The sequence below is a fragment of the Octodon degus genome, unplaced genomic scaffold (genome assembly GCF_000260255.1).
Source record: "Octodon degus isolate 3935 unplaced genomic scaffold, OctDeg1.0 scaffold00019, whole genome shotgun sequence".
Lineage (NCBI taxonomy): Eukaryota > Metazoa > Chordata > Mammalia > Rodentia > Octodontidae > Octodon > Octodon degus.
Genome location: NW_004524595.1, coordinates 15773229 through 15797902, shown reverse-complemented (window position 1 = coordinate 15797902; position 24674 = coordinate 15773229). Strand labels below are relative to the sequence as shown.

General features: G+C 47.0%; 1 protein-coding gene across 2 annotated transcripts in view; it reads left to right on the top strand.

Moving 5' to 3' along the window:
- Vsnl1 (visinin like 1) overlaps positions 1–24674 on the top strand; it is a 129367-nt gene that overhangs the window by 60434 nt on the left and 44259 nt on the right. Inside the window, exons 1-2 of one of the 2 annotated variants that reach the window (XM_023710973.1) lie at positions 7666–7739; positions 10381–10547. In XM_023710973.1, the coding sequence (XP_023566741.1) occupies positions 10386–10547 (162 nt within the window). In that variant the 5' untranslated portion in view covers positions 7666–7739; positions 10381–10385. Of the gene's footprint in view, positions 1–7665; positions 7740–10380; positions 10548–24674 lie in introns of those variants that run through there. The other variant, XM_004627491.3, reaches the window with a different exon arrangement.

Genomic DNA, 24674 nt, shown 5'->3' with positions numbered 1-24674 from the left:
AGGTCTCAGACTCCTCCCCTCCGCGGTGGCAGCCAGGGAGGAAGAAGTTCAAGCAGTCCCATGGCAGAGGCCAAGCACCCAGAGAGGTGCAAGGGAGAAGGCGGCTGGGGAAGAACACCTGGCGATGGCGTGAGGCAGCTGTTCTGGGGGGATCTGCCGAGTTAGATGCGGTTGACGGAACAAAGGGAGAAATACCAGGCAGCTGGATGTATAATCTGGGTTCAGGAAAGATCTGCCTGGAGCTAGAGGTGAGAAACCTGCAGTAATACTCAGGTAAACCTTGTGGAATAAATGAATTAACTCACTTCAGCATCACTCTCCTTTCAAACAGAATATTTAATTAACGCAAAGGCATCTTTACAGGAGAATTCCAAAATTGTCCACATTTAAAGCACACCCACAAGTGCCAGCCAGATAGCTCAGCGGACTAAAGCTCTTCCTTAGGCAGGTGTAGGGACTGGGGTTCAATCCCTGGTTTGCCGTGCCAGTCCAGACCCCCCGGGGTGCACTGAGAGGGCGATTGAGACTGGGCATGGTGGCATGCCTGTAATCCCAGCACTTGGGAGGCTGTAAACAGGAGGATCACTACGAGTCCAGTCTGTGCAGTGAGACCCTGTAGACCTTGTATTAAATACATTAAAAAAAAAAAAAGAGTTCTTTTAAAATACCCACATGCACTGACTATTCTCTTTAGAATGACTGCAGGGAGGGGCACCTTTTCTGAAAGGGCGAAAGGCAGGAGCTGGGCAGGCTGTGACCTGGGGTCACTGTAGATGCTGGCAGCCCACCTCCTCCCTCCAGACACCCACTCTGAGGCCCAGCCCTGTGACAGGGAGCAGCACTCTGCCTGCCTACCCTTCCAGTGGCTCCCCGCTGCTCTGAGCTACAGGCCATGGTTCCTCCGTGCTAGGACTTGGCAGCACAGCCCAGAGCACAATCTGTTAGACAGAAGGCTGTGATTATTAATGAAAGCATTTCCTCTGCTGCCTCGCAGAGCTAAGTGAGGTTTTTGACACTGCCAACGGTAGCCCATCTCCTTTCATAGAAACCAATTCTCAGAAATACAGAGAATGGAGCTTGTTATCCCAGCACTCTAGGAGGCTGAGGCAAGGCAGTTCCATGTTCCAGCCCAGTTTGGGCAACTTAGCAAGACCCTGCCTCAAAATAAAAGGAAAACGGTCTGAGGGTGTACATCAGTGCAAATGTCCTGAATTTAATCCCAAGTACCATGGGGAGAGGGGGACAATGATAGTTAACTAAAAATAAGATTCAGAAAAGTGGCCTGAAGTAGTCCCCAGTGAAAGGTAACCAGTCATTGGCCAGCTCATACTTCTGCTCTTGGGTGAGCAGGCAGCTGAGTGGAGACCCCATTCCCTGATGTCGCCGGGCTATGGGATCCTCAGGTGGCTTCCTCTGTCAGGCCAGGTAGGCAGTAAAGCAGAGGCATCTCCCCACATCACCCCTGTGTACTCCTGTGCAAACATCCTGGTTCTGATGCCAGATGTTAAGGTTGGGGGACTCCTAGACATCTCTGTCACTGTTAAAGTGTCACCTGCCCATCTTCTGGAGCAGCTGAGCCTGCAGGATCCCAGACTGAGGACAGTAACGACTCCTGCTGCTGAACATCAGCTTCCCGATGGACAGAGCACTGCAGTGAGAACTCGTCATGTTCCCTTATTTATGCTCATAACAACCCCGTGAGCAAACAACACCAACTGCATCTTGCAAACAGAGGGTCCACTGAGATGAGGGACTCAAAAATAATTAATTCCTATGCTTGGATTTAGCAGCAGCATCATTTGCTACCAAATCTGGCTCCAGCACACACTTCTTTCCCCATTAAACTCAGTCCAGGTGACAATGAAAGAGCTATTGAACCTTGACAGAAAGGAGAGGGAACCAGCCAAATAGGGCACAAGAAAAACTCAGAAATATTTTCAAAGTCATAGATCAGGATTCAGGGACACAGCCCAGTGGCACAGTACCTGCCGGTCAAGCATGAATGAGGTACTGAGTTTGATTTCCAGGAACTGCTGTGGTTGAGACCTGAAGCATCCCCCAGAAGTCTCATGGGTTGAAAGGTGACTGGACCATGGATGGGGCTGTTTATCCATAGCGGATCTGTCCAGTGATAAGACAGAAGCTGACTGGCTCATAGGGGGCAGGACATGTTGGAAGGGGTGAATCACCGGGGGACCAGGAAGGGTGGGTTTGTGCCCTGTGGTTCTGTCCTGCGTGTTCTGCCTTGGGGCCAGCCCATGAACGCACTGAAACCGAACCAAAATAAACCTCTGCTTCTTAAGGTCACATTGTATCCCAGTGGCAGGGAAGCTGCCCATGCAGGTGCCAAGTGTGGTTTGGTCTGGGTCTTCTCAGGTGCTTCGGATGAAAAGGCTCTCAGGGGTAAGCTGGCCATTTGGACCACTTGCTCAGTAGTCTCCTGGTCCCCAAGTCACCAGAAGGGTTTTAGCTTGGGACTGCCTAGTTAGAGTTGATGGATCCCAGCCTAGTGTCAGGAATGTTCCATGTAGCCAGGACCTGGGGTCACCACAACCCCTTTCCTAGGAAAAGACGGTTCAGGTGGGACATTGGCTGGAAACAGCTAGAGCCAGTCTGAATGGGGACCCTCTTCACCCCTAGTCCCATGTGCAACTCTCCCCAGCCCCACTCAGTGTCAAGGTCATGTGTCCATCTTCCTGAGGACATTGCTGGGCTCTGTTACCTGGGACATGTGACCTCGCCTCCTGGGACTCCCCCCAGGAAACAAGCGGTTGAGTTAGACGGTTGCTCCCTGGGACCCACTCTGACTTTGTCTTCATGTCTTTACTCTACTTTCTTGAAGATGCCTCTTGTCACTTGCCCTAACAGTGCCACTGCCACCACCATTACATTATTTTCCTCAAGTGCTGTAGATCAGATGTACTTTTCTCCACTTTTATCATAAGTCCCCAAGGATACAGTCTGTCCCCCACAGTCTTATTTCATGCTTGTGGACGGAGGTTCAGCTGTAATCCCAGGAGATTCCCCGTGAGGCTGAGGTGATGCCACCAGGGAGCCAGATGGGAGAGGCTGCCTCCCTGCAGACACTGCAGGCTACGACAATCAGCCCTGCCCTGCTGGGGAGCCGTTGGCTCAGGGAGGAGGAAGACAAGAAGAGCAGCAAAAGCTAGATATTTGCATCTATAGAGGCCACAGACAGCCTATGTACGATTCTGTTATATCCCATATGTTATCCTTTCATGTACTAAAGACATTTTCTTTTAGAGATTTTCATTTCAGCATGTCTTTAAAAAAATCTTGTGTTAACTTGCCTCCATCTTTTCCTTGGGTAAGGACATCCTTACCCAAGAAGTGACATTTTTGTGTTAATGATGTTGCTGTTCATAGCTTTTCTTGATAGGGCTAGTACAATCTTGGGAATAGGGCTGCTGTATGCTGAAGGTCTGACAACAGCTCTTAGCCTTGCCTGTCTTAGGTAGTTACACTGCATTTTTTATTGGTGTACCATGTTTGATTTATCCCTGAAACCTTAAATTTGGAGTTTTTCTGAGAAATGGAACAGTAATACAGTATCAACTTATTAAAGTACATTTTAAGCCTTTTTTAAAAAAATAAAACCTTCACAATATGCAGGGTAACTTTGTAGCATGATTACTGGGACAGTCTCTGAAAGTATGATTAATTTACATGATCCTAATTCAGTGTTTCCCACAGAGATGAAGGTGCTTCCAGAACACAAGAGCTGGGCTGGGGAAGGGCATACACGGGCAGGTCAGCAGATGGCCATTGCTGCCCATGATGGGAGAAAACTCATCCCCAGCCTGGCCCTAAGTTCTTCCACCCAGCACCAGAAAGCTTGATCAGGAAGTGCCCAGAGGCAAAGCTTAGGGATTTCTGAGGCCTGTGGTATGATGCTAATCTCCAGCATAAGGGTCTTGACACCAGATGGGGAGAGGAAGAACTGGAGGGAACTTGGCTCACTCTGCTGCTTTGAGGGTTTTCGGCTGAATCCTTCCACTCTGACCTGCCTTTGCTTCACATGGTGTGCCCAGGTTGAGTTAGGATTGTGTTCCCTGGGCTGCCAATGAACTGTACAGAATCCCCCCTAAGAGAGGGCTTTGTGAAGCTGTGTTAACAAGGTTACCAAAGGGGATTGTTTCAGGCAGGTATGAGAAACCCTGCTCAAAGGTATTCTCCAGAAATGGGTCCCTGGCAAAGTTCCCTGACTGGTGAGTCTGCGTCTGCCCTATGCACACAGCTCTCTGCCGTGAGCACTTACTTTGTGAGGCCTCACCTCCCAAGGTTGTGAATGTCCCTGGCAGCCAAGCCTGAGGATTCGAGGCTGGGCCTGTTGTCGCTGTAGGCCCCACCATGCCTAAAAAGGGGCCTTCAGCCCAAAGCAAGCTGTCCCTAGAGCTTTCCTGCCAGGTTTTCTACCTGCTTTGGTTGGTTTACTCTTCTGCCAAGTCATAACTGATTCAAACCCATGGTGTCGCATACAAGCAAAGTAGCATGGAGATTGGGTAGAAAAGCACATGGAAAAGGCAGGACTTCACCAAGCCTGACAGTCGACAAGAGGGGCCTTGGGTCCAGGAGGACTTTGATCTAGTCAAGGGTGACCTGAGCCATTGGACACAGGATTCGCATTCGAGCTGCCTTCTGTGCTAAAGGTGTGTGCCTTCCAGAGGACTGTGGCCCAGGCCCAGAAGGCCTTTTCTCCTGCTGCTCTGGGCCTCTTTCCAGGCCTGTTTCCCTACTCATGTGCTTATGCAGCTGTGTCCGTGCATGCATGGGCAGGCTCTCCACCTTGGCCTCCCATCTTAGGTGAATTTCACCAGTCCAGCCGTGCCATGGCCAGACTACCCAAGAGGACCTAGCTGTGTAGTTCTTTGTGCGATTGGTACTCATCAGGCCCTGCCATGTCCTAGGCGAAGGGTGCAATCAGGGCAATGTGCAGATACACACACATACACGCGTGCGCACATGGAGCTGTGGGGGATGTGCGTGGGTGCTCTCAGTTTCTTGGTTCTCAGCACATTCTCTTGTCCACACTTTTATGCGCTGCCCCCTCTGCTCTTGAAACTGGGAGGGCCTGGTGAGAGGGAGTGGCCATCAGGTAGGAACACCTGCTCAGAAGGACTGCAGAGTCCAGGCGAGACAGCAGAATGGCCAGCAGTAAAAAGCAATAAAGAGCAAGGTGGTACAAGAGAACTGTGCTTGTTGCTTGCCAATCTTTCATTGACGGGTTACACTAGGGCAAGTTACTTAATCTTTCTCTCCCCTTCAAAGTGCTTATCAGTAAAAAGAGAGTCATGATTACTTCTTTCTTACAATGTTATATGAGTTAATGTTGTTGCATAAAAGCCTTCTGTACACTAAGGTTGTAAACAATAATGCCATCTCTGCAAGGTATTATTTGCAATGCAGCACCCAGCTCTCTTCCCAGCTCACGGAGCTCTCTTGCCCTCGTACCAGTTCCTTCAGCACCCAGTACAGACCTTCTCTCGCTTGCAACTCAAGCAGTGAGAAAGTCCTTTGGTGTGGCTTGGGCGGGGTCTTACCTTCTTGCGTGGAGTACCAGCATAGCTATAATGCACTCTGGCTTCCCCTCCCTTTCTGGGGGATGGAATGCTCAAGTGCTGATAGGTTCTTAGGCACAAATCCATGAAGGCAGAGTGGCTGAGAGAGGCCAAGCCAAAGTCTGTGGCCCATATTTTCAGTTACAGAACATTGTACAGCAAAACCATAAATAGTATGAGAAGGGCTGGCCAGATAGCTCAGCGGACTAAAGCACTTGCTTAGGCAGAGCACAGTGGCTGGGATTCGACCCCCAGCATGCCGTACTGGCCCCATCCCCGTCCCCCGGGTGCACTGACCTGGTGATTGAGACTGGGTATGGTGGCGCATGTCTGTAATCCCAGCTCTTGGAAGGCTGAACACAGGAGGATCACTATGAGTCCAATCTACATAGTGAGACCCTGTAGACCCTGTACCAAATACATTTTTAAAAAAATATAGTATGAGAATGGCCTTAAAGGTCATCTGGTCCAACTTGTTCATGTTTTAAGTGGAGAAATTTAAGGAAGGAAAGAAAGAAAGGGTCTCACTGCAGATCAGAGAGTGAATAAGAACGGAGCTGCACTGCTTCCCTTAAGAGCTGGCGTGATGCCTCTTTATTGGGTACATAAAGAGATTTGCTTGTCATTTTTACCCTCTCTGTCACCCTTTTTCATTATGAAAGTAACTACTTGGCTCATACCTTAGTTACTTTGTTGTCACTAAGACAGAAGATCAGACACCCACAGCTCTAGTGAGCAGAGGTTTATTTGAGCTCCCAGTTTGCAGGGGATTCTGTCCAAGCCCAAGTCAGCTCCAAGGCAGGGCAGCATGGCAGGGGGACTCACAGAGGACACACAGTTCCTGCCTGGTGTGCAGGAAGCAGAGACAGATCAGTGGTCAGGGAGAGAGACCTTTCCAAGCCGTGTTCCCAGTGGACCAAGCTGCCCTGACCAGATCCCACTTCTCAGAGCAAGTCAACTATTAAGCCTTTAGGGCGCTAGACCACCAAAGAGTGTCCCACCACACATTCCCTCTGTGGGCCCTTCTATGAGTATGAAGCTTTGGGGAACATTTGGCCTAAACTACCAACTGGTCCCACTGCAGCCCAGAATCAAAGAAACCTGGGTTTTGAGCACCAGTCCATCCCCACTTTCACTTAATTATCAGATGTTACTAGGTACCACTTTATGCCAACTACCAAGGACACAGAGAAAAGATGTGAACCCTACCTTCAAGGTGTTCAGAATTAAGTGAACAGTGCCCCATCCCTTGGACAGAAGGCTATTTTCCGCACCATTAAATGAAACACTCATCCCATCTGTGAACTGTAATTTATATTTAAGGACTGTGTTGACTGACTGGGTCAACATAGATTATGAGACTGGTGTTCACAGAAAGAAATGTATCAAATGCCTTAGTCCCCCTCAGTCCTTCTCTCAAAAAAAAAAATCTGTTGACCACCTATTACACATCACCATGGATTAAAATACAAATAAAAGAGAGTCCATTCCCAAGAAACTAACAATCCAACAGAGAAACAGTGATCTTGGGAGGTTTTCGTGGCAAGGGAGAAACCAAGGAGCAAAAATGTGCAAGCCTGCTGTGCAGATCCAGGAAGGACTGGTATGTGGCCAGACCGCAGAGACAGCCCTCCAGACCAGAGGGCAGGTGCAGAGCCATGGATGGGGGGAGTGCGGCGGATATGCAGTTCTGGTTCTGGAGACAGCTAAGTACTGTCAGTGTATGAAATGAAAGGCTGGCAGACTGTGAAGCTGGAGTAGGGAGCAGATAGGACCTTCGTCATGCTGAGGAGATGGGGCTCTGTCCTGGAGATAGGGAACACGGAGGGCTTTGGGGAATAGATCACAAAGTTGGTATTACAGAAATGCATTCAGCTGTGTGGAAGGTAGGTTGGAGTCAGGAAGCTCAGGGAGGAGGCAGTCATTAATCCAGACAAGAGCCAACGAGGCTTGATGAGGGCAGTGGCAACGCCACTCTGAGCCAGGCCAGAACTTGACTTTCGGCAGGACCCACCCATCTCTAGGCATACTTCAGCAGCACTACAGGGCAGGACCTCTGCCTGCGGTATGAAGTTATGCACTTAAATCTCCCAGAGCATGACTCACATCCTGGAGTGTGTTCTGTGTGCAGGAGACCACCCGTGCCTGTCAGGAGTACAGGTGAGGGCAGCAGAGTGGTCCCCAGCCTCTCGCTCACTGCACATCGCCCAACTTCTAAGGGTTTTTGGGGGAGGTGGATTCTAATACCTTTAATCCATTTTCCCATCATTAATATGAAGTTACTTCTGAGTTTGTAGTTATAGCAAATCTGTCCTTTCCAAACAAAGCCACCAGCCTCCGAAGTGACGGACCTGTCTTTCCTCCTATCTTATTTTGGATTCTGGTTTCTCTCACCTTGCTTTTGTTCCTTCTGTTCTTTCCCTGAAATACCTTTTGTCCTCTTGTCTTTCTGTGATTGGACACTGGAATCCTGTACAACCAGGCTCAAATTCTAGCTTTGTTGACTTTCGTAGTGACTTTCACAAGTTACCCACGCATTCCTAGTCTCGGGGAGCCGCGCTTGCCACTGCTCCCAGCTGTCAGAGTCAAAACGCTTTCTCCACAGCCAGCACTGCACCTTCAGTAGTGGTTATTGTGAGCTGGGACTCTAGTTTAATAATGAAGGTTTGTACTTGTACCAAAAAGAGCCAGGTGAGGTACCAAAAGCTTGGCAATACATCTTTTGATTATTGGAATAATTAGTTTTCTCACCCAAATTAATTAAACCTGACATCTGAGTACCCACTTGATTTCTGTATCCAGCTGTGGAATCCCACAGTAACTTATAATTAAGAGACAGTTGCTGATAAGGGATTGAAGCTTGAAATTAAAAGCTAATATAATAATAATAATAATAATAATAATAATAAATAGAGAAGCTTCATGATAAAGGGCATATTTGCTGATCCTAGTTCCTCTTCTCAAAAAAAAAGGAAAAAGGAGTTTGGAAAACAACTGGCCATCCTAACATGACCATCCTGGCTGTGCTGCAGGGCTGCTGGCACCAGGTGGAAGTTTTCCCTGGGAGTAGCAAGCACAGTTTGATTTCAACACAGCAAAAGAATTGTTCGGTGTTGGGGCAGGTTACTGACAATGGGTGTGGAATCTTGTTTCAGCAGAAGGTTTTAAAGAATAATGACAATAAAGTATGTGCTGAACTTACCCCTTCTGAGCTGTTGCAAGCGTAAACCTGCTGAGGGCCTGGGAGCAGATTTATGTCAAACACATTGAAGAACTCAGTCCACTTGCATAAACTCTTCAAAACCTAATTCACCCTCTTCTACCTAGATTTTAAAAACTGACTGGCAGTTTTCTTATTTTGGTGATCCTTCCAATTTTCAAAATCACCTTGATTTTTAAAATCAATCTACGGTTAATTTTAAAACTATAAAACACAAAGGAAATTTTAAAAAATATATTCTTATTTTTCCAGAACTAATGCGACAACTATTTTGTTTGTTTGTTTTGAGAGGCACGGAAAAATTTATTAGGCAGAATTGAAGGAGGACACACTCAAGGGAGTATGGGAGATGTGTAGGAATTATGTTAGTATCAAAGTACTCTTTTGGGTCTTTTCTTGAATACTTATTTCTTAAGTAGCCATTACTGAAAGTTTTATAGCATTTGCTTTATTAATGAAGTCTTTGTGAATAGTATGTTAAACAGCACTTACAGGAAATGACACAGACAGGAGAAGCAGTCAGGAAAGACTTCAAATGCATCCCACCTCCCTGCAGTATCTTGTGACGTTGACCACCTAACCTGGCACACCTTTGATATAGGTAATATTATTTTATGTCCTATAAGTTTTGCTTCCAGGGAGATGGCTCAGTAGAATAAGCACTTGCCTGGCAAGTGCAAGGGGCTGAGTTCAATCCCTGGTTCTGCCAAAAAACAAAGGTTTTGCTTCTAATCAGCAACAACAACTAGAATTCCCCAACTAATCCCTAGAAAGCCACCAGCATTTAACTCTGAAGGCAGCACTGAAGAAGTTGTATGAAGAAGTGAGAAGTGGAGAATTAATGTGGCTAATGAACATGAGCTGTTTTTATCTTTAAAAAGCTAAAATTTTAGAATTAGACCAACTAGTTGCTTATGATTGCTCTATGATTGGTCATCAAGTTTTTGCAGCTACTTTTAGATAATTTTGAGTCTTTTCATTCTTGTCAATAATGTCAGGTAACGGCCCCATGATCTGAATGTAGAACTTGACACTGGAGCTGAACGTGTGTTGTCACTCTGCAATTCTGACCTCTTGGGAGCCAAGGCAAGAGAATCAGAAGTGTCAGGCCAGCCTGGGTAATTTAGTAAGACCTTGTCTCAAAATAAAAATAAGAAGGGCTAGTGACATAGCAGAGTGTATTTAAGAGGTTCTGGGTTCAAGCCCTGGTTACCCACCCACTCACTCCCTGCCACAAAAAAAAAAAAAGTAATGATAGTAATAATAATAATAACCCTGGTAGCAAGCACTAATGAGTTGCAGTTCACAAAAGGAGATGCATAGAGTGTCCCCTTCCCTGACAGAATGGCATGAAGAGCCCATGCTGTGTGCTGATGACTGGTGAGGGCGAGAGTGAGCTCCACAACCCTTCCACCATCTCAAAGCCTCCTTTGATCCTGTCTTTTGTCACACCAAGAAAGAGGAAGACCTGGGGAAGCTGAGCGGACAGCTGGACTGAGCGCCAGCCTCCTCCCTGGGTTGCTCAGTCAGCAGTTGGAAATGCTCACCTGTGGGCTAACCCTTTGGTTTGCCTTTCCTCAGGCAGGATGGGGAAGCAGAACAGCAAGCTGGCCCCCGAGGTCATGGAGGACCTGGTGAAGAGCACGGAGTTCAATGAGCACGAGCTCAAGCAGTGGTACAAAGGCTTCCTCAAGGACTGTCCGAGTGGGAGGCTGAACCTCGAGGAATTCCAGCAACTCTACGTGAAGGTAAGGCTTCCGAGGCTTCTGATTCCTTAGACCAGGAAAGACTGTGGTCTGGAAGACAGGCTGCACATGAGATCAGTAGTAGCCAGTTGGTGTCAAGCTCAATTTTCTATCCAAGAGCAAACTAGGCATTTTTAAGAAATAGAAATGGGCCTAGAATAACAGGTACTTAGGAGACTGAGGGGAGAATCAGAAGTTCTAGGCCAGGCTGGGTAACTTAGTCAGACCCCATCTCAGATTCAAATTTAAATCAATAAGGAATGTAGCTCAGGTGCAGAGCACACACAAGGCCCTCCAGTGAATCCCAGTATTATAAAAAAGTGTGGGGACAAGAAATATAGCTCAGTGACATAAGTGCCTGCATGGCATGGGCAAGGTCCTCAGTTTGATCCCCAGTACCAGTAGGAAAAAAAAAGTGTGTGTGTGTGTATGTATGTGTGTGTGTGTGTATGTATGTGTGTGTGTGTGTTTTATAGACTGATCAAAATCAGTGGTAAATATTCAAAAATGTTTAAGCTATTACAGTAAAAGATACATTGCCATTAATCCCCTCAAAATACATCCCTAACTTTGAACGCACTTATCCCGTCATTCTTGCCACTTTCTGAAGCAGTTCTGCAGTGGCTCTTTCGCAAGCATCTCTATGAGGTGTAACCAAACACACAGCACTGCTGCTAGGAGTCATCTACTGGCAAGGCAGGTTGTGAAGACACAGCTCTGTGGCTCTGTGCTCTCATCCACCTTCTTCCCTGGTGCTGGCATTGGGTGACTTCTGCTTTTTCCCTAAAGTAAAAATGATAATGAGAGGTAAACAGTTTGAATCAACTCAAGACACTGAGGCAGCTGTGACAGCGCATCTAAAGATACTAATGAAAGAGGACTTGAACTTTTTCAAAGAGTGGCAAGAATGACAAGACGAGTGTGCTCCAACCAAGTGTGGTTATTCTGAGGGAGATCCAAGGCAGTGTGTCTTTTACTATAATAAATTCTTTTCATTTAAACACACACTATATTTTTCAGTTAGATTCCATGTGTGATATAGTTCCAGGCAGAGTCCAACAGTCTGAACAAGAAGAGTAACTGTTAAACCAATACACTAAACACAGTTTCGAGGATGACAGCATCGTGAAAGAACAATGAAAGCCTCCGATAATTGTGTTTGCTAATGAGTACTGACAAGCTGCTAATGAAGCATAGCTTGCCTTGTTGGAAAAATATGTATGTCAGGGCCAGCGATATTGCTCAGCAGCACAAGAGCCTACCCGGCAAGCACAAGGTCCTGAGTTTGATTCCTGGTACCAAAAAACAAAACAAAACATAATCTTTGGAAAAAATATATATATAATCCATAGTTAAAGAGAAAATATCTGCATGGGCTTTTTCACCAAGAAGTCTCCCCATGTGCAGATAAGAACCCGGGCTGTCACTGTAGCCTGCTTAGAAGAAAGCGGTGGAGTACATCCAGGGACATCAGTGTCAGCGGCACAGCCTCATGTTTCATACTGTTTGGAAGTTGACCTTTCCCTGAATGTTAGGTGAAACTTCCTCATAGAAGAATAATTTCTATGGCAGCTGTACTGTTTTGACTTGTCTGCGTTTGTTAATGATTTTGGTTCTAGTTCTGGCATGATTTAAGACATTCCAGTTCGTGTACACTTACATAGCATTGTACTTGTGGATGAAATGCATTTTTAAAACTTTTCTGACCAAAATACCAAATATAAAATATTTCTTTTTTCATTTCTTTGGGGCAAATGTCCATGTGAGTCATATGAACTATCCAAAGTACATGTACAAGTGTGTGGGATGCTTGTATAGAGTTTTAAGTGTTATCACTGCTTGTAAACAGGCCATTTTCCGTAGCTGGTGGTACAGCAGCTGCGCTCTCGCACTGCCCATGAGGGGGCATGGACAAGGGTGCTCATCACTGTGCTGCTCACTGTGGCAAAACTGGACAGCAGCCCAATCGCCCATGAAATGGAAGGTGGGAAATAAACCGTGGCATATCCACATGATAGAATACTGCAAAGTGGCTGAGCTCTAGCAATGCTGAAACACTAAGCACCAATGTAAGTGGTAAAGATTCTACATGAAGGGCTGGCGAGATAGCTCAGTGGACTAAGCACCTGCTTAGACAAGCACAAGGACTGGGGTTCAATCCCTGGCACCGCCTGCCACACCAGCCCCACCCCTGTAAACTAAGCCAGCCACTGAGTCTGGGCGTGGTGGCGCACGCCTGTAATCCCACCAGTGCTGGGGAGCCTGAAAACAGGAAGATCACTGTGAGTCTGAGCTGTGTGGTGAGACCTTGTACCAAATACATTTTTTAAAAAATTCTAAATGAAACAGAAATAAAATAAAAACATACTTTCACAGAACTACAAATAAATGCAATGAAATGCTATACAAGGGAAGGAAAGGAGTAGAGAATGCTGAATTCGGATGGATGGTGGTTTCTAATGCAGAGAAACGATGGAAGGGAGCAGGTTGTCGCGGTGCAGCTAGACACAGACTGTGTGGCGTCACGGTCGTGGTGGAGGTGGGCTTGCAGGTGCCTCATTGCATTAGAAGCTCATAAACTAATGAAAACAAGTGAGCAGCCGCTGATGAATGTCAACAGCCCGGCTTGTGATTAGTTCAGCGTTGTGTACCTGACAGCTCCCACAGGAACCTCCAAAATTATACCCTTAAATGTGTGTAGAAGGGTAAGTGTACATGTTCGTGGTGTAGGAGCACGGTGACATTGCTAAGGACTGAGTGGTTAATTATTTCCTGTAGAGCTAGTTTGCCTGTTATCTAATTGATATCAGCTGCTTTTGCAGAGAAGCAGGATCAGCGCATTTTCTAAACTGTTATATCACTCTGCATAGCTTCTGTCACATCTTCTGCCATTTTTCTCATGAGGCGCAGAACCATTCTCACCTTCATCCCCAAGGAAGGCAGAGAAAAGAGAAACGCGTCAAAGTCCCTTTCATATCATTACAGCTCAGGCAAGCATTGCCGATGAGTGTGAGAGCACTGTATGCCGCCGACCTCATCACTTGCTTACAGTTACAGGGGTTTGCCTTTAAAGAAACAACTGAAATGCAGGAAATGAAACATTTCATTAACACATTGATGTATTCAGCACTGAAAAAGCCCCCCCTCAAGCTGGGGCTGAGTGTACTCATCCCCGCTGCCTCGTGTTCCGTGGAACAGCTGGTGTCCGTGGTCTGAAGTGATCCCCCACCTTCCACGCAACTTGAGTGGACTTTCTCATGCCAGAGAAGGAGCTCACAACTTTCTGAACTTAGCTGAGAATCTTGGTAGCCCCTTATTTCACCCCTCTTAACGGCACAGAAAGATTTAAAACTGGTCCATGCCCTTGGTTGGCTAGGCAGAAGCAGGAGAAGTCTTTCTATCCTCCCAGCCTTATCCAAGGACAGAAATAAAGGGAGAAGGGCCGGGGAGATAGCTCAGTAGAATAAGAGCTTGCCTGGCAAGTGCAAGGGCCTGAGTTCAATCCCTAGTTCCCCCAAAAAAAAAAAAAAGAAAAGAAAAGAAAAAGAAAAAGAAAGAAAGAAAAAAGGGAGAATCACAGAAGCAGTGTGCTGCATACACAGAAAGAAAGGCAGTTCTAGCTAAGAGGAGAGCTGGGGAGAAAGACTTGGTTTATGTAAGAGGCCAGTGAAAGGGACCAGTGAGGGAAACCTCCTTTCATGGTCCTGGAAAATGCCAGCATTCAGCACGACTGTCATCCTGGAAAGTGAGCACCATCGGTAGTTCCTTCTCTGCTTAGTGTGGATCCAGCCTGCAGTCCTGTCAGGGAGCAGAGCTGCTGAGTAGGGTCCTCCCTCCTGGCCCTGCAGCCTCTGACCTGGCTGCCACTGCTGACCTGAGTGTTTCAGGGTCCACAGGACCCACCTCAGCCAACTAGAGCAGTTCTGATAGGACCTGGGTAGGAGCAGAAGATGCACATTTGCAAGGCCACAAACCCATTTTGGAAGCTTTTGAAACCCATGTGTAAAGGTATGGCGTCTAGATCTGTTATAGAGACGTTAAAACAGAGGTTTGGCCATAGGAAGCAATTTGTCCAGCATCACAGACAGTGACAGTGGGACGGGCATTAGAGACAGGAATGTAGACTCCTGCTACTGCTCACTTCTGGCTTCCCCAGTGCATCCCAAGGCAGCGCCTTAACAGCCCCTGGCCCACCGCTCAGCAGCCGCTGCGGGGACCTTGTGCGGCAGATCCAGGTGTGGTGCCTCCTAGTGCAAGACAGGTTTTATGCTTTAGTTGTGCCCATGATGGTTGCTGCATTTCCGTCAACATAAGCCCCAGGGCTAGCAGGGCGCCTGCCTCGGCAAGCACCTGCTGGTGTTGGCAGCTGGCTGTGCATCTCCTGTCTAGGAACCCTTGTGATGAAGGTGTACAAAACAAGGAAAGGACAGTCCTGCCTGGTCTCTGGGATCCCCTGGATAATCAGGAAGGTGTGACCTCATCTCAGGGAGGTGTGACCTACATGCTTGGTGCTGAGACAAGAGTAGAAAGCAAAGAGGTTCATTTGAACATGAAACATTAATACAAGAAATTAGTTAATGCAGTGAGAGGAGAAGCTCTTTGCTCTTAATTATAGGAGATAAAATATTCTTTGGGTAAGGACTCATAAGTTGTGCAAGCTTGGTACCAGTTATCAGCTTCTTCTGGGGAAGCTCTAAGCTCTAGTATCGTGCTTAGAATGTAACTCTATGTAGAGACAGGCTCCTTAAAGATGGGATTAAGGTACAGTGAGGTCATTGGAGTGGGTCCTAGCCCAGTGTGACTAGTGTCCTTTCAGGAGGATAAATTTGCATGTGAGGGTATGTGCAGGGAAGACTGTATAGAGACGTGGAGAGAAGACAACTGTCTACCAGACCAGAAGAGAGACCTCAGAGGAAAACAACCCTCTGTTGAGGGTTCCAAGGCTTCAGAACCGTACAAAACTAAATTTCTGTTGTTTAAGCCATCAGATCTGCTATGGCGGCCCTAGACAGGGAAGGTAGCCCTTGCTCCTGTTCCGCTGACATGTGCCAACTTGGGGCTTCTCTGTCTAATGACAGGGACACCTTCTGTCGGGAGTGTCTGGCATCCCCCCCACACACACACACACACACTCACAGGGATTTCTGTGTCTCTGGTCACAGAAGTTGCAGCAGATGCTCTGTTCTTACCACAGCGCTGGTGTAGATAAGCCGGGAAGAACTTGGGGCTTTTGTCAACACGAACCAAGTACCTGATTTTTTTTCCTCATGAGAATTTCCTGTTTCCAACAGTCATTTTGATTGGAACATCAAGATCACAAATTAGGACAGAAAGTTTGAATCTGCATGCAGTTTTGGAGAAACAGCCACAGTTTTAAAAGAGAAGTGGAGTTTGGAGAGGCAGGCAGCTGTGAGAGGGAGGAGGCGCACCTGTCCCCAAGCGCTCTTCCTCGGGAGGCCTCTTCCCAGAGGAGGCTGGTGCCGTCCTCGTTGCTTAGCCACTGTGACATCAGAGCCAAAGAAACACATGAACGAATCTAGCAGAGTCCTGAAAACAGCACCCTGTGGATGTGGGTATATGTCTGGGTTTGACTTTTGGGATTACTTTCTTCAGGTGCCTTTGCGTTGGCTCTGGTTGACCTGAAAAGACAGTCCTAGGCTTAGTGAAACAAATCATAGGATTTGGAATCTGACCCATGTGAGGCTCACCCTCACTGTGCAGGGTGTGCCGAATCTCTTTCTTTGAGCCTCAGTTTTCTTATCTATAAAATGGAAACGATAAGGCTTGGCTTGTCACCTCAGTCTGTGAAGTCACAAAGAAAAGAAAGGAAGGAAAAAATGAAGAGAAACCCCAGAATTGTGTTTGCCATCAACTAGAGCAACAAGGATGCAGGCTGCATTCCTGGTGCCAGCTCAGTGGGCACAGAGAAGGCCCTCGCCAACCAGTGCTGCTCACTTTGCACTCCTCAGGGATTAGCAGCAGCACCCTGAGCCCTACCACAGGGCTTTAGACTCTGCATCTTCCCGAGAACAAAGCTATTCTCCCCACCACCCCCGCCACCTGCCAGCAGGGGTGTGGCTAAGGCCCTTTTACTGCACCCTTACCAGCCACTCGGTTTCCTGAACTTTATACACCTCCTCCCCAAACGAGCCTCCTCTGTGCCTTTCCTGCTGCTTTTCATTGTGCAGATGAAGACAGAATTTGTTTCTCAGCGGTCATTAAATAGCACAAGGTCATCCTGCACAGTTCTCCCGACTCTCCTGAGCCGCTGCTTGCTTTATTGCGCCAAATTTTGTTCTCAAAAGACTGTTAGGTATTATTAGCAAGACAGCTGCCGGGTGCCTCACAGGCAGGTGGGAGAGCCCTAGAGTCCAATTTGATCATCACTGATTCAACAATTTAAATTTTAATAAAATGTATTCACATATAACGAAAGAGTAGCTGCCACGCCATTCTCAGTGATCATTAGCGCCCCTGCCGTTTGGTGTTAGAACATTCACATCTAGCTTCCCTACCTAGGCACAAATTCATTTCCTGGGTCCTTCTTTCAAGACTCTAGTGCTGTAGCACCCTCAGCAGGCTTGGAGCTTGGAAGACCTGGGACATCATCTTATTTTCACTGCAAAAAAACTATCTTTGTTTTACAACAAATTATACTGGCAGAGTTAAACACAAAGCTTTCTAGGTGGAAAAACCTAGAAAGCACTGGAAAGTAAGTCTATCTGTGAAAATTCTATTGACACACTACCCAGCAGCACATACTAAAACAAAATAAAAATAAATGAGATCATAGAATCAGGAATATCTGACTAGTTTCATAAAATTAAATTTTTCATTAGTTGTAATTCTCTACATGGTTTTGGAATTCTACTTTCAAATTGTGTTTTATATTTAAAAGGAATTAAGATGCAAGGGCCATCCAAATAGCTCAGCAGATTAAAGTGCCTGCAAGCAGGCTCAGGGGCCAGGGGTTTGATCCCTGGGCCTGCTGTGCCAGCCCCACACCTGGGGTGCACTGAGATGGCTATTGAGACTGAGTGTGGTGGTGCGCGCCTGTAATCACAGCTCTTGGGAGGCTGTAAACAGGTGGATCACTACGAGTCTGATCTAGTAGTGAGACCCTGAACACCCTGTAGACTCTTCCCTAAAAATACAAAAAAAAAAAAAAAAGGGAATTAAGATGTGTTCTGTATGTGCACCCAGTGCACACAAGGACTGTAAACATTAGATACTGCCAACAGGTCCTGATAATTTTTTTTTGAAGTCTACTATCATAGCAATGAGAAAGCTGTGGGCAAATATCTGATAAACGCAGGGTGGCAGGCATCTGTACTCTTTGCTGCTAGGATGTCAAGGGAAGCCTGTACTTAGAGGTCCATTCACCCCTCTGGGGAGGTCAGGTTGGTGCCTTTGCTCATCTTGGTCTCAGCTGTAGCCTCAGTGCAAATGGAAAAGCTGTTCTGTGGCCCTGGCTGTCAAACATCAGAAGCCTCTCGGGCCAGCTGCTCATCAGCAGGTGCCTGGGCCCCTCCTTCAGGGTGCTGGTTTCCCAGTTGGTTCTCATGGGGAAACATCCACAAATGATATTTTGATGACTTGTGTGGATATCAGCCTTGGAGTACTCTGGGTAGGCTCGGGAGTTCTGTACGCACTGAAGCTGCGTAAATGTTCCACACAGCTCTCTTGGCATGGCTCCGGCCAGATTCATACAGGATTCCATAGATCCAAGAAAGGCTGAGAGTCACAAAAGGTGTTTTGGACTGTTGACAAACCTGGCATTCTAGGTCCTGTGACAGTAATTAGTGAGTCCTAATGGATAATGAAACAAAAAAAATTCTTTCTAAACTAGACTTTCAAGTAAACATCATTGACATAAGACTAAGAACAGGGGCTGGGGAGATGGCTCAGTGGAATAAGCGCTTCCCTAGCAAGCACAAGGGTCTGAGTTCAATCCCTGGTTCTGTTAAAAAAAAAAAACAAAAAACAAACAAACAAACAAACAAAAAAAAAAACTAAGTACAAAGGTTTCTAATCTACTCTTTGTTAAATTTGATTTTGATGTGTAGGTCACACTGCTTCTGCTTCATTCAGAACTATTAATTGAGCTCTGCTTTCTGTAAAGCTCTGTGCTATTGTAAATGGCAGGCTCCGGTGGGTTACAGCGCCACCCCTATGCCAGAGGCCGTTTGTGTGGCACTCAGCCTGCAGAGGACAGCAGGGATGATCCCAGCCCAGATGACTGTGGCCTGAGGTCACCAGGAAGCTTGCAGCAAGTGCAGGGCTGTGTGTGAAGCTATGGCACTAGGTCTGTGTGACCAGGGTAGAAGGGCACAGACCTCAAAGAAGGCCAGCATCTTGGTTACTTTTCTCTTGTTGTTGAGACAACATACCCAACGTCCAAAGTTTAAGAAAGAAAGATTTGTTGTAGTTCATGCTTTGTAGAGGTTTCAGTCCATGGTAAGGTAGCAAGGCAGAGGGGAGTCTCAGAGGAGAAATAGTCCATGGTGGGCTGAAACCAAGAAAGCAGTGGAGCAGCAGTGTAACAGAGCACCAAGCAGCAGTCCTCTGTGCCTTGTACTGTATTACCACACCCTTGTACTCAATCACTCCACACCTTGTACCTTCCCATTATCCACACCCAGAACTAAGCCAAACCATTCAGTGATTTAGTAACCACACACCCTTATTCACAGCATCACACACTCTTGATCCAGCCACCTCTGGAAAGCCCCACCTATGACCCCACCTATGAGACTTTGGGGAACATCTCGATATAGCCATAACCATTGGTTAAGAAAGTGACAATGAAGCTGATTCTCAAAGGAAGCATCAGTTTGGACAGAGGAAGTTATCAGCCTGCTTAGAAACACAAAAGCCTCTGTAGGGAGCCACAGAAGCTGGAAAATCAGTCAAAGGCAGGACTAGGCCTCAGTGCCTAAAGCAAACAAGCTTCCTCAGTCCTGAGATAAGCATCCTGACTGGTTAATAATGACTACTAGTCACTAGGCAACCTTGTGTCATGTGTTACTAACTTTGCAAAAGTATTAAAAAACCATAGGTTTCATTGCGCTGGCATGTGAGTCTTGCCCATCAGGCAGACTGGCAGCCACCTAGCCCAACTTTTGTCTTCTTGTCTAGCTTTCTTATTCCTGCTGTCGTACGTATCTCCCCAGGTAGAACTGACCTGACTGAGACCAATGGGTCCCTACAAACCTCATTGGCCAGAAACCCAAAACTTAAATTAAAAGAGACAACTGTGTTTCACAACTGCTGTGTGTGGAGTTGGCAGAAGGCCCACTGTATGAAGCACATGAGTTTGAAACAAAATACAGAAAACAACCAAGTGGATGTAACACTCTAGGTGTCCTGCTGAGGTGTTCCCGAAACCAACCCGTGGCAAAGCTCTGTGGCAGCCCCGCCACGGCTAGGTCCTGCCTCCTCTCCTCTGCTCAGTTGCCTCACCCCTTCTTACAGTGCTTGTGCTTCTCTGCAGCCGTGACACAGACCTTGTGGGTAGCACTCCCCTTGCTATGTTGTGGGGTGGACAATTGGGAAAGGACTGAAGTTGCAGAGTGGCCAGCAGGGGCAAATGCCTGGCCACTTGCTATGCAGCTTTGTGTGGCCTTATTGTGTGCCCGCATGCTCTGGGCACATGCAGGGCAGCTGCCTGCTTCTCTGGCCTGCTTTGTGGTGAAGTATCGTGCATCAACTACTAGATGCTTGCCCTGTGGGGCGAAGTCAAAGCTTCCTCTGGGGAGCCATCCTTAACTTCCTCCAAGCCAGAGCTGGGCCTCTGTGTTCCCACAACTTTGTTTTGTACTCACTTCAATGTTTAGCAAAGACATTCTGTTTTCATAACACAGTTGTCAGCTGTTTTCCCTTCTCACTAGGTAGTGCCCAGACACTAGTGCTACTGAGGGTATTTTGCCCGAGTCCAGGTAGATGATGCAGTTTAATCAGAAGGCCAAACCATACATTGGCTGTGTAAATTTGGGAAGTCCCTTATATTTCAATTTCCACTAAACAAATCAATAAAACTCATTAATCCTCAGTTTTCTTATCTGCCAAATGGGGAGAATATTGGTGCCTTGCTTGTTTCCTAGAGCAGAGCTCTGTTGAGGTAAGAAGAGGGTGGCAGCAGAAGTGCCTCATCAGCAGTGAGTCACCTTGCCCAGGTGTAGCTGCTCCAGTGCCCAGGGCCTTCTTCCAGCTGCTGAAGAGCCCAGTTTCTTGGGCCACAGCATCAATAACTTCCTCTCCCACCTATTTTCTCAACATTTAACTCAAATCAGTGGTTTGGTTTGGTTTGATTTGGTTTTCTGTTGCTTTTTGATACAGGGTCTCACTGTGTAGTCGAGACTGACCTTGACCTCACTTGGAGCCTAGGCTGACTGCATCTCTTGGTGATCTTCTACCTCAGCTTCCCAAGTGCTGAGATTATAGGCACACACCACCACGCCTGGCTCAAGTCAATTTTAGAAAGAGAACCCCTAGCTGAAAAAGATGTTTGGATGATCAGTTTTTAGAGATTGAAATTCTGCTTGTTAATAAGAGGTAACTGGGAACAGAACTTATTAATTTTTTTTTGGACAGAGCTATATACAGAAGCCTAATACCTTAGAGGAAGAGAAGTTACATAAGACACACAATGCCCTCCAGACTGAGATGGCGAGGATGCTGGCTTGTTTAGTGAGAACTTGGGAATTGGTTTCCATTTGGAAAGCTTACTGACAGAATTGAGGCTGCTCTGTACCTTCAATTAATGTGGAAAAAGAGCTGGGATCTGAAATTCAAGGAAAAGATAACAATAAAAATGGGGTCTGGGAAAACAAGGCCCCAGGCGAGGCTCGGAAGGCGTCTTATCACTGTGAGGTTGCCCCAGAATAACTCAGCTGCTGGCGCCCAGCTCAGTTTGCTCCAGTTTGCATTAGAGACAGCACTTTACCCTGGAGAGACCCAAGAGATAACCTTCTCCTGCCTCCAGGGTGTGAAAGCACTTTCAGAGGGCATCCACACCAGGGATCTCACTTTCCTATGATAGGGCAGGTGTCAGAGAAAGACGGTCACTGTCCCCTCCCTGAAGTGCAGGAGCGATGCTTTTGGAGGACCCCTCCACTTCTCTACCTTCTGCTTGATGTTGGAAAGAGCCATTTCTCAGCCCATCTCTTCTCCATTTTCCAAATAAGGCCAGTGAAACCCTTGACTGAAAGAGGGGACCCTAGGGTGGATCCACTTCCTAAACTTGCCCGTGAATATCCAGATGGGTATGTCTCAGCTGCAGCCTGAAAATGGGATGGTCAAGCCAGGAAGACCCATTCTCTGGTTATCTCTGCAGCTGATGATTCAAGGATAATCTTTCTAATTAGAAACACAGCCAAAAAGAAAGAAACAACCCCTTTCTGTTCCAGACTCTTAACACACAGAACCCTGTGTGGATGTCACCATGTAAGCTGTTTGGCTTTATGAGGCTCTTCCACCCCTTTGAAGGACTCAAGTCAGGGAGTGTTGACCCACAGTGGCTGTGTCCATGGCGCTGACAGATGAGGCTGTGTGCTGGAAGGAAGCGCTTTGCCTCCCTGGTTGTTCTTCCCCTGGTCCCCACTTGGAACAATTCCTAGACCACTGAATTTTTCTCTAAAGTTGTCATGGAGTTAGTGTTTCTATTCTAGGGCTTCTCTGACATTGTTCTGAGTCTGAGTCCCATTGTTGTGAGTCACCTTCTTTGTATGCAGATGAATGAAACCCAGTCCTGTTATCACTGGAGTGAGAGGAAAGAAGCTGGTCATGAAATAGGCCTAAATCTGTCCACCTAAAATGTCTAAGAACCTCAGCACCTCTGACTGGGGAAACCCCTTTGAGGATAGTCCCAGAGGGAGCTTTTGGGGGCTGTTGCTGCCAACAGATGAACACCAGAGCCGTCTCCACAGCCTGCAGCTAGACCCTAGGGCACAGGACCCTGGAATCAGACCCCACGTCTCTGTAGGGCTCCCACAGTAGACAGAACAGGAAAGTCTGCGCAAACAGCTAAAAGAGAGGTAGGAAATGGTATTTGCCCCAAGATGGCTGCACATTTTCTAGCCTGGGAAATTTCTGTACAAATATTTTCACTGAAGGTTTCGAGGTACCTTGAAATTTAAGTAGGATTTGTAACTGCAAGGATGACATTTCCACAGAAAGGTACAACCTGGGAAAGGCCATCAAGGCAATATTTTCATCTGTGGGAGCTAGGGTAACCAAATGCCATCAACTGAATTGCCTTTGAACAACAGAATTTTACTCCTCTCTGTTCTTTTTTTTTTTTTTTTTTTTTTCCTGTACTTTAGAGAAGGGTCTACAGGGTGTTCAGGGTTTCACTACTAGATTGGACTTGTACAGGGCTCTGACACTCATTGTAATATGCTCTGAAATGCTGGTGGAAACATTGGTGTATGCCTAAGAGGTGTAAATTTTAAAAGAAAAATAAAAGATGGTCAGTTTAATCAGTGATTCTTTTTAAACTATTTGAATGTCATGAACAGGACACTAAATTGTACCTAAGGATTTATGTTACATTAAATCTTGTTCTAAATTGTATTTGTTTAATAAATGACTAGTTGGGGAAAAAAAATAGATTGGATTTGTAGTGATCCGCTGGGATTACAGGCGTGTGCCACCATGCCCAGTCTCAATTGCTGTCTCAGTGAGCCCCAGGGATTGAACCCCCAGCCCTTGTGCCTGCTTATAGATGCTTTAATCCACTGAGCTATTTGGCTGGCCCTTCCTCTCCATTCTTAATACTGGAAATTCAGTGTCCTCCAAGGGCTGCTTTGTATTTTGTAAATGTTGCTATCTTTCTCTGTCTTCACTCAGTAGGAGGGGCCAGTAAGTCTAGGTTCTTTGTAACTTTTTTTTTGGGGGGGGGATCGGGGATTGAATTTAGGACCCTGCACTTGCCAGGCAGGTGATTATTCTACTGAGCTATCTTCCTGCCCTCCCCCTTTTTTTTTTTTTGAGTCAGGATCTCACTAAACAATTCAGACTGGCCTTGAGCTCACTTCATAGTCCAGGCTGACCTCAAGCTCACTGTGATCCTCCTGCCTCAGACTCTCAAGCGCTGAGATTATAGACATGGGCCACCATGCCCAGCTCTAGGCCTTTTTAATAAGGGTGGAGTCTGGTTTTCGAACACACTATCCCCATACCCTGGTGCCCTCCCAAGGACCTGGCCCCCTCCCACGTCATCATGAAAGGTAGAATTTCGGCCAGTGAAGGAGTGGGACATGGAAGTCTGAGCAGGCCAGAGGCTTGCTGTGGGGAACCACAAGCAGCACTGTTGGTTGAGATGTCAGAAACCAACGCGATATCCAGGTGAGAGTGGGGTTGGAGATGAGAGATGAGTGGGACCAGGTCCCACAGGACAACCAGATGTCCTGACACCCTGCATAGTGTATACATGACAACCATATGGCTTTGTAGACATCACACACACACTGGGCCAGGATATGTTAGCCCATGTGTGGACACTCAGGCGAGTGCACTCTTCTTAGCATGACGGAGCAGAAACCCCAGAAAGAGAAGTCGTTGTTCCTGTTTCCTCTTCAGTGTTACCAGGGATTCCATGAATAGGCCACAGGAGGTCGCTCAGCACAGCCAGTCACATGATCTGTAAGCTTGACTTTCCCCTGTTCACCCAGTGCTTCCTGTCTGCTCCTGCCCATGCAACCCTCTAGCACTGAGCCCGTGCTGAATGGAAGCTGGGTGGACAAGGCCCTCACCTCCAGAGGCTAGGCTGTCACTCAGGGCAAGGAGGTCTTTCCTCACCCATATCTGTCTGTCCCTCCTCTCTGGAGCAGAGGCTGACCCCACCCCACGTGGGTGCTGGTTATCCAGGTTCATTTTCCACTTCTGGCTCAGAGAGCAGGCTTTGCTTGGGTCTTGTTTCTGCTGCATTCCAGAGAGGAGTGGTGGTAGCTTTCTGGAGAGACACAGGCCAGTGGCCATAGGAAAACCAGTCATGGGTGTCCCTGGAAAGGCCGATGTCTGTGCCAGGCTCAGGTCCTGGCATCGTCTTTCCCATCTCTGGCAGGAAGAGGCAAATTCAGCACATTTCAGGGTCCTTCATTTGACTTAGTTTTCACTTACATAATCCTG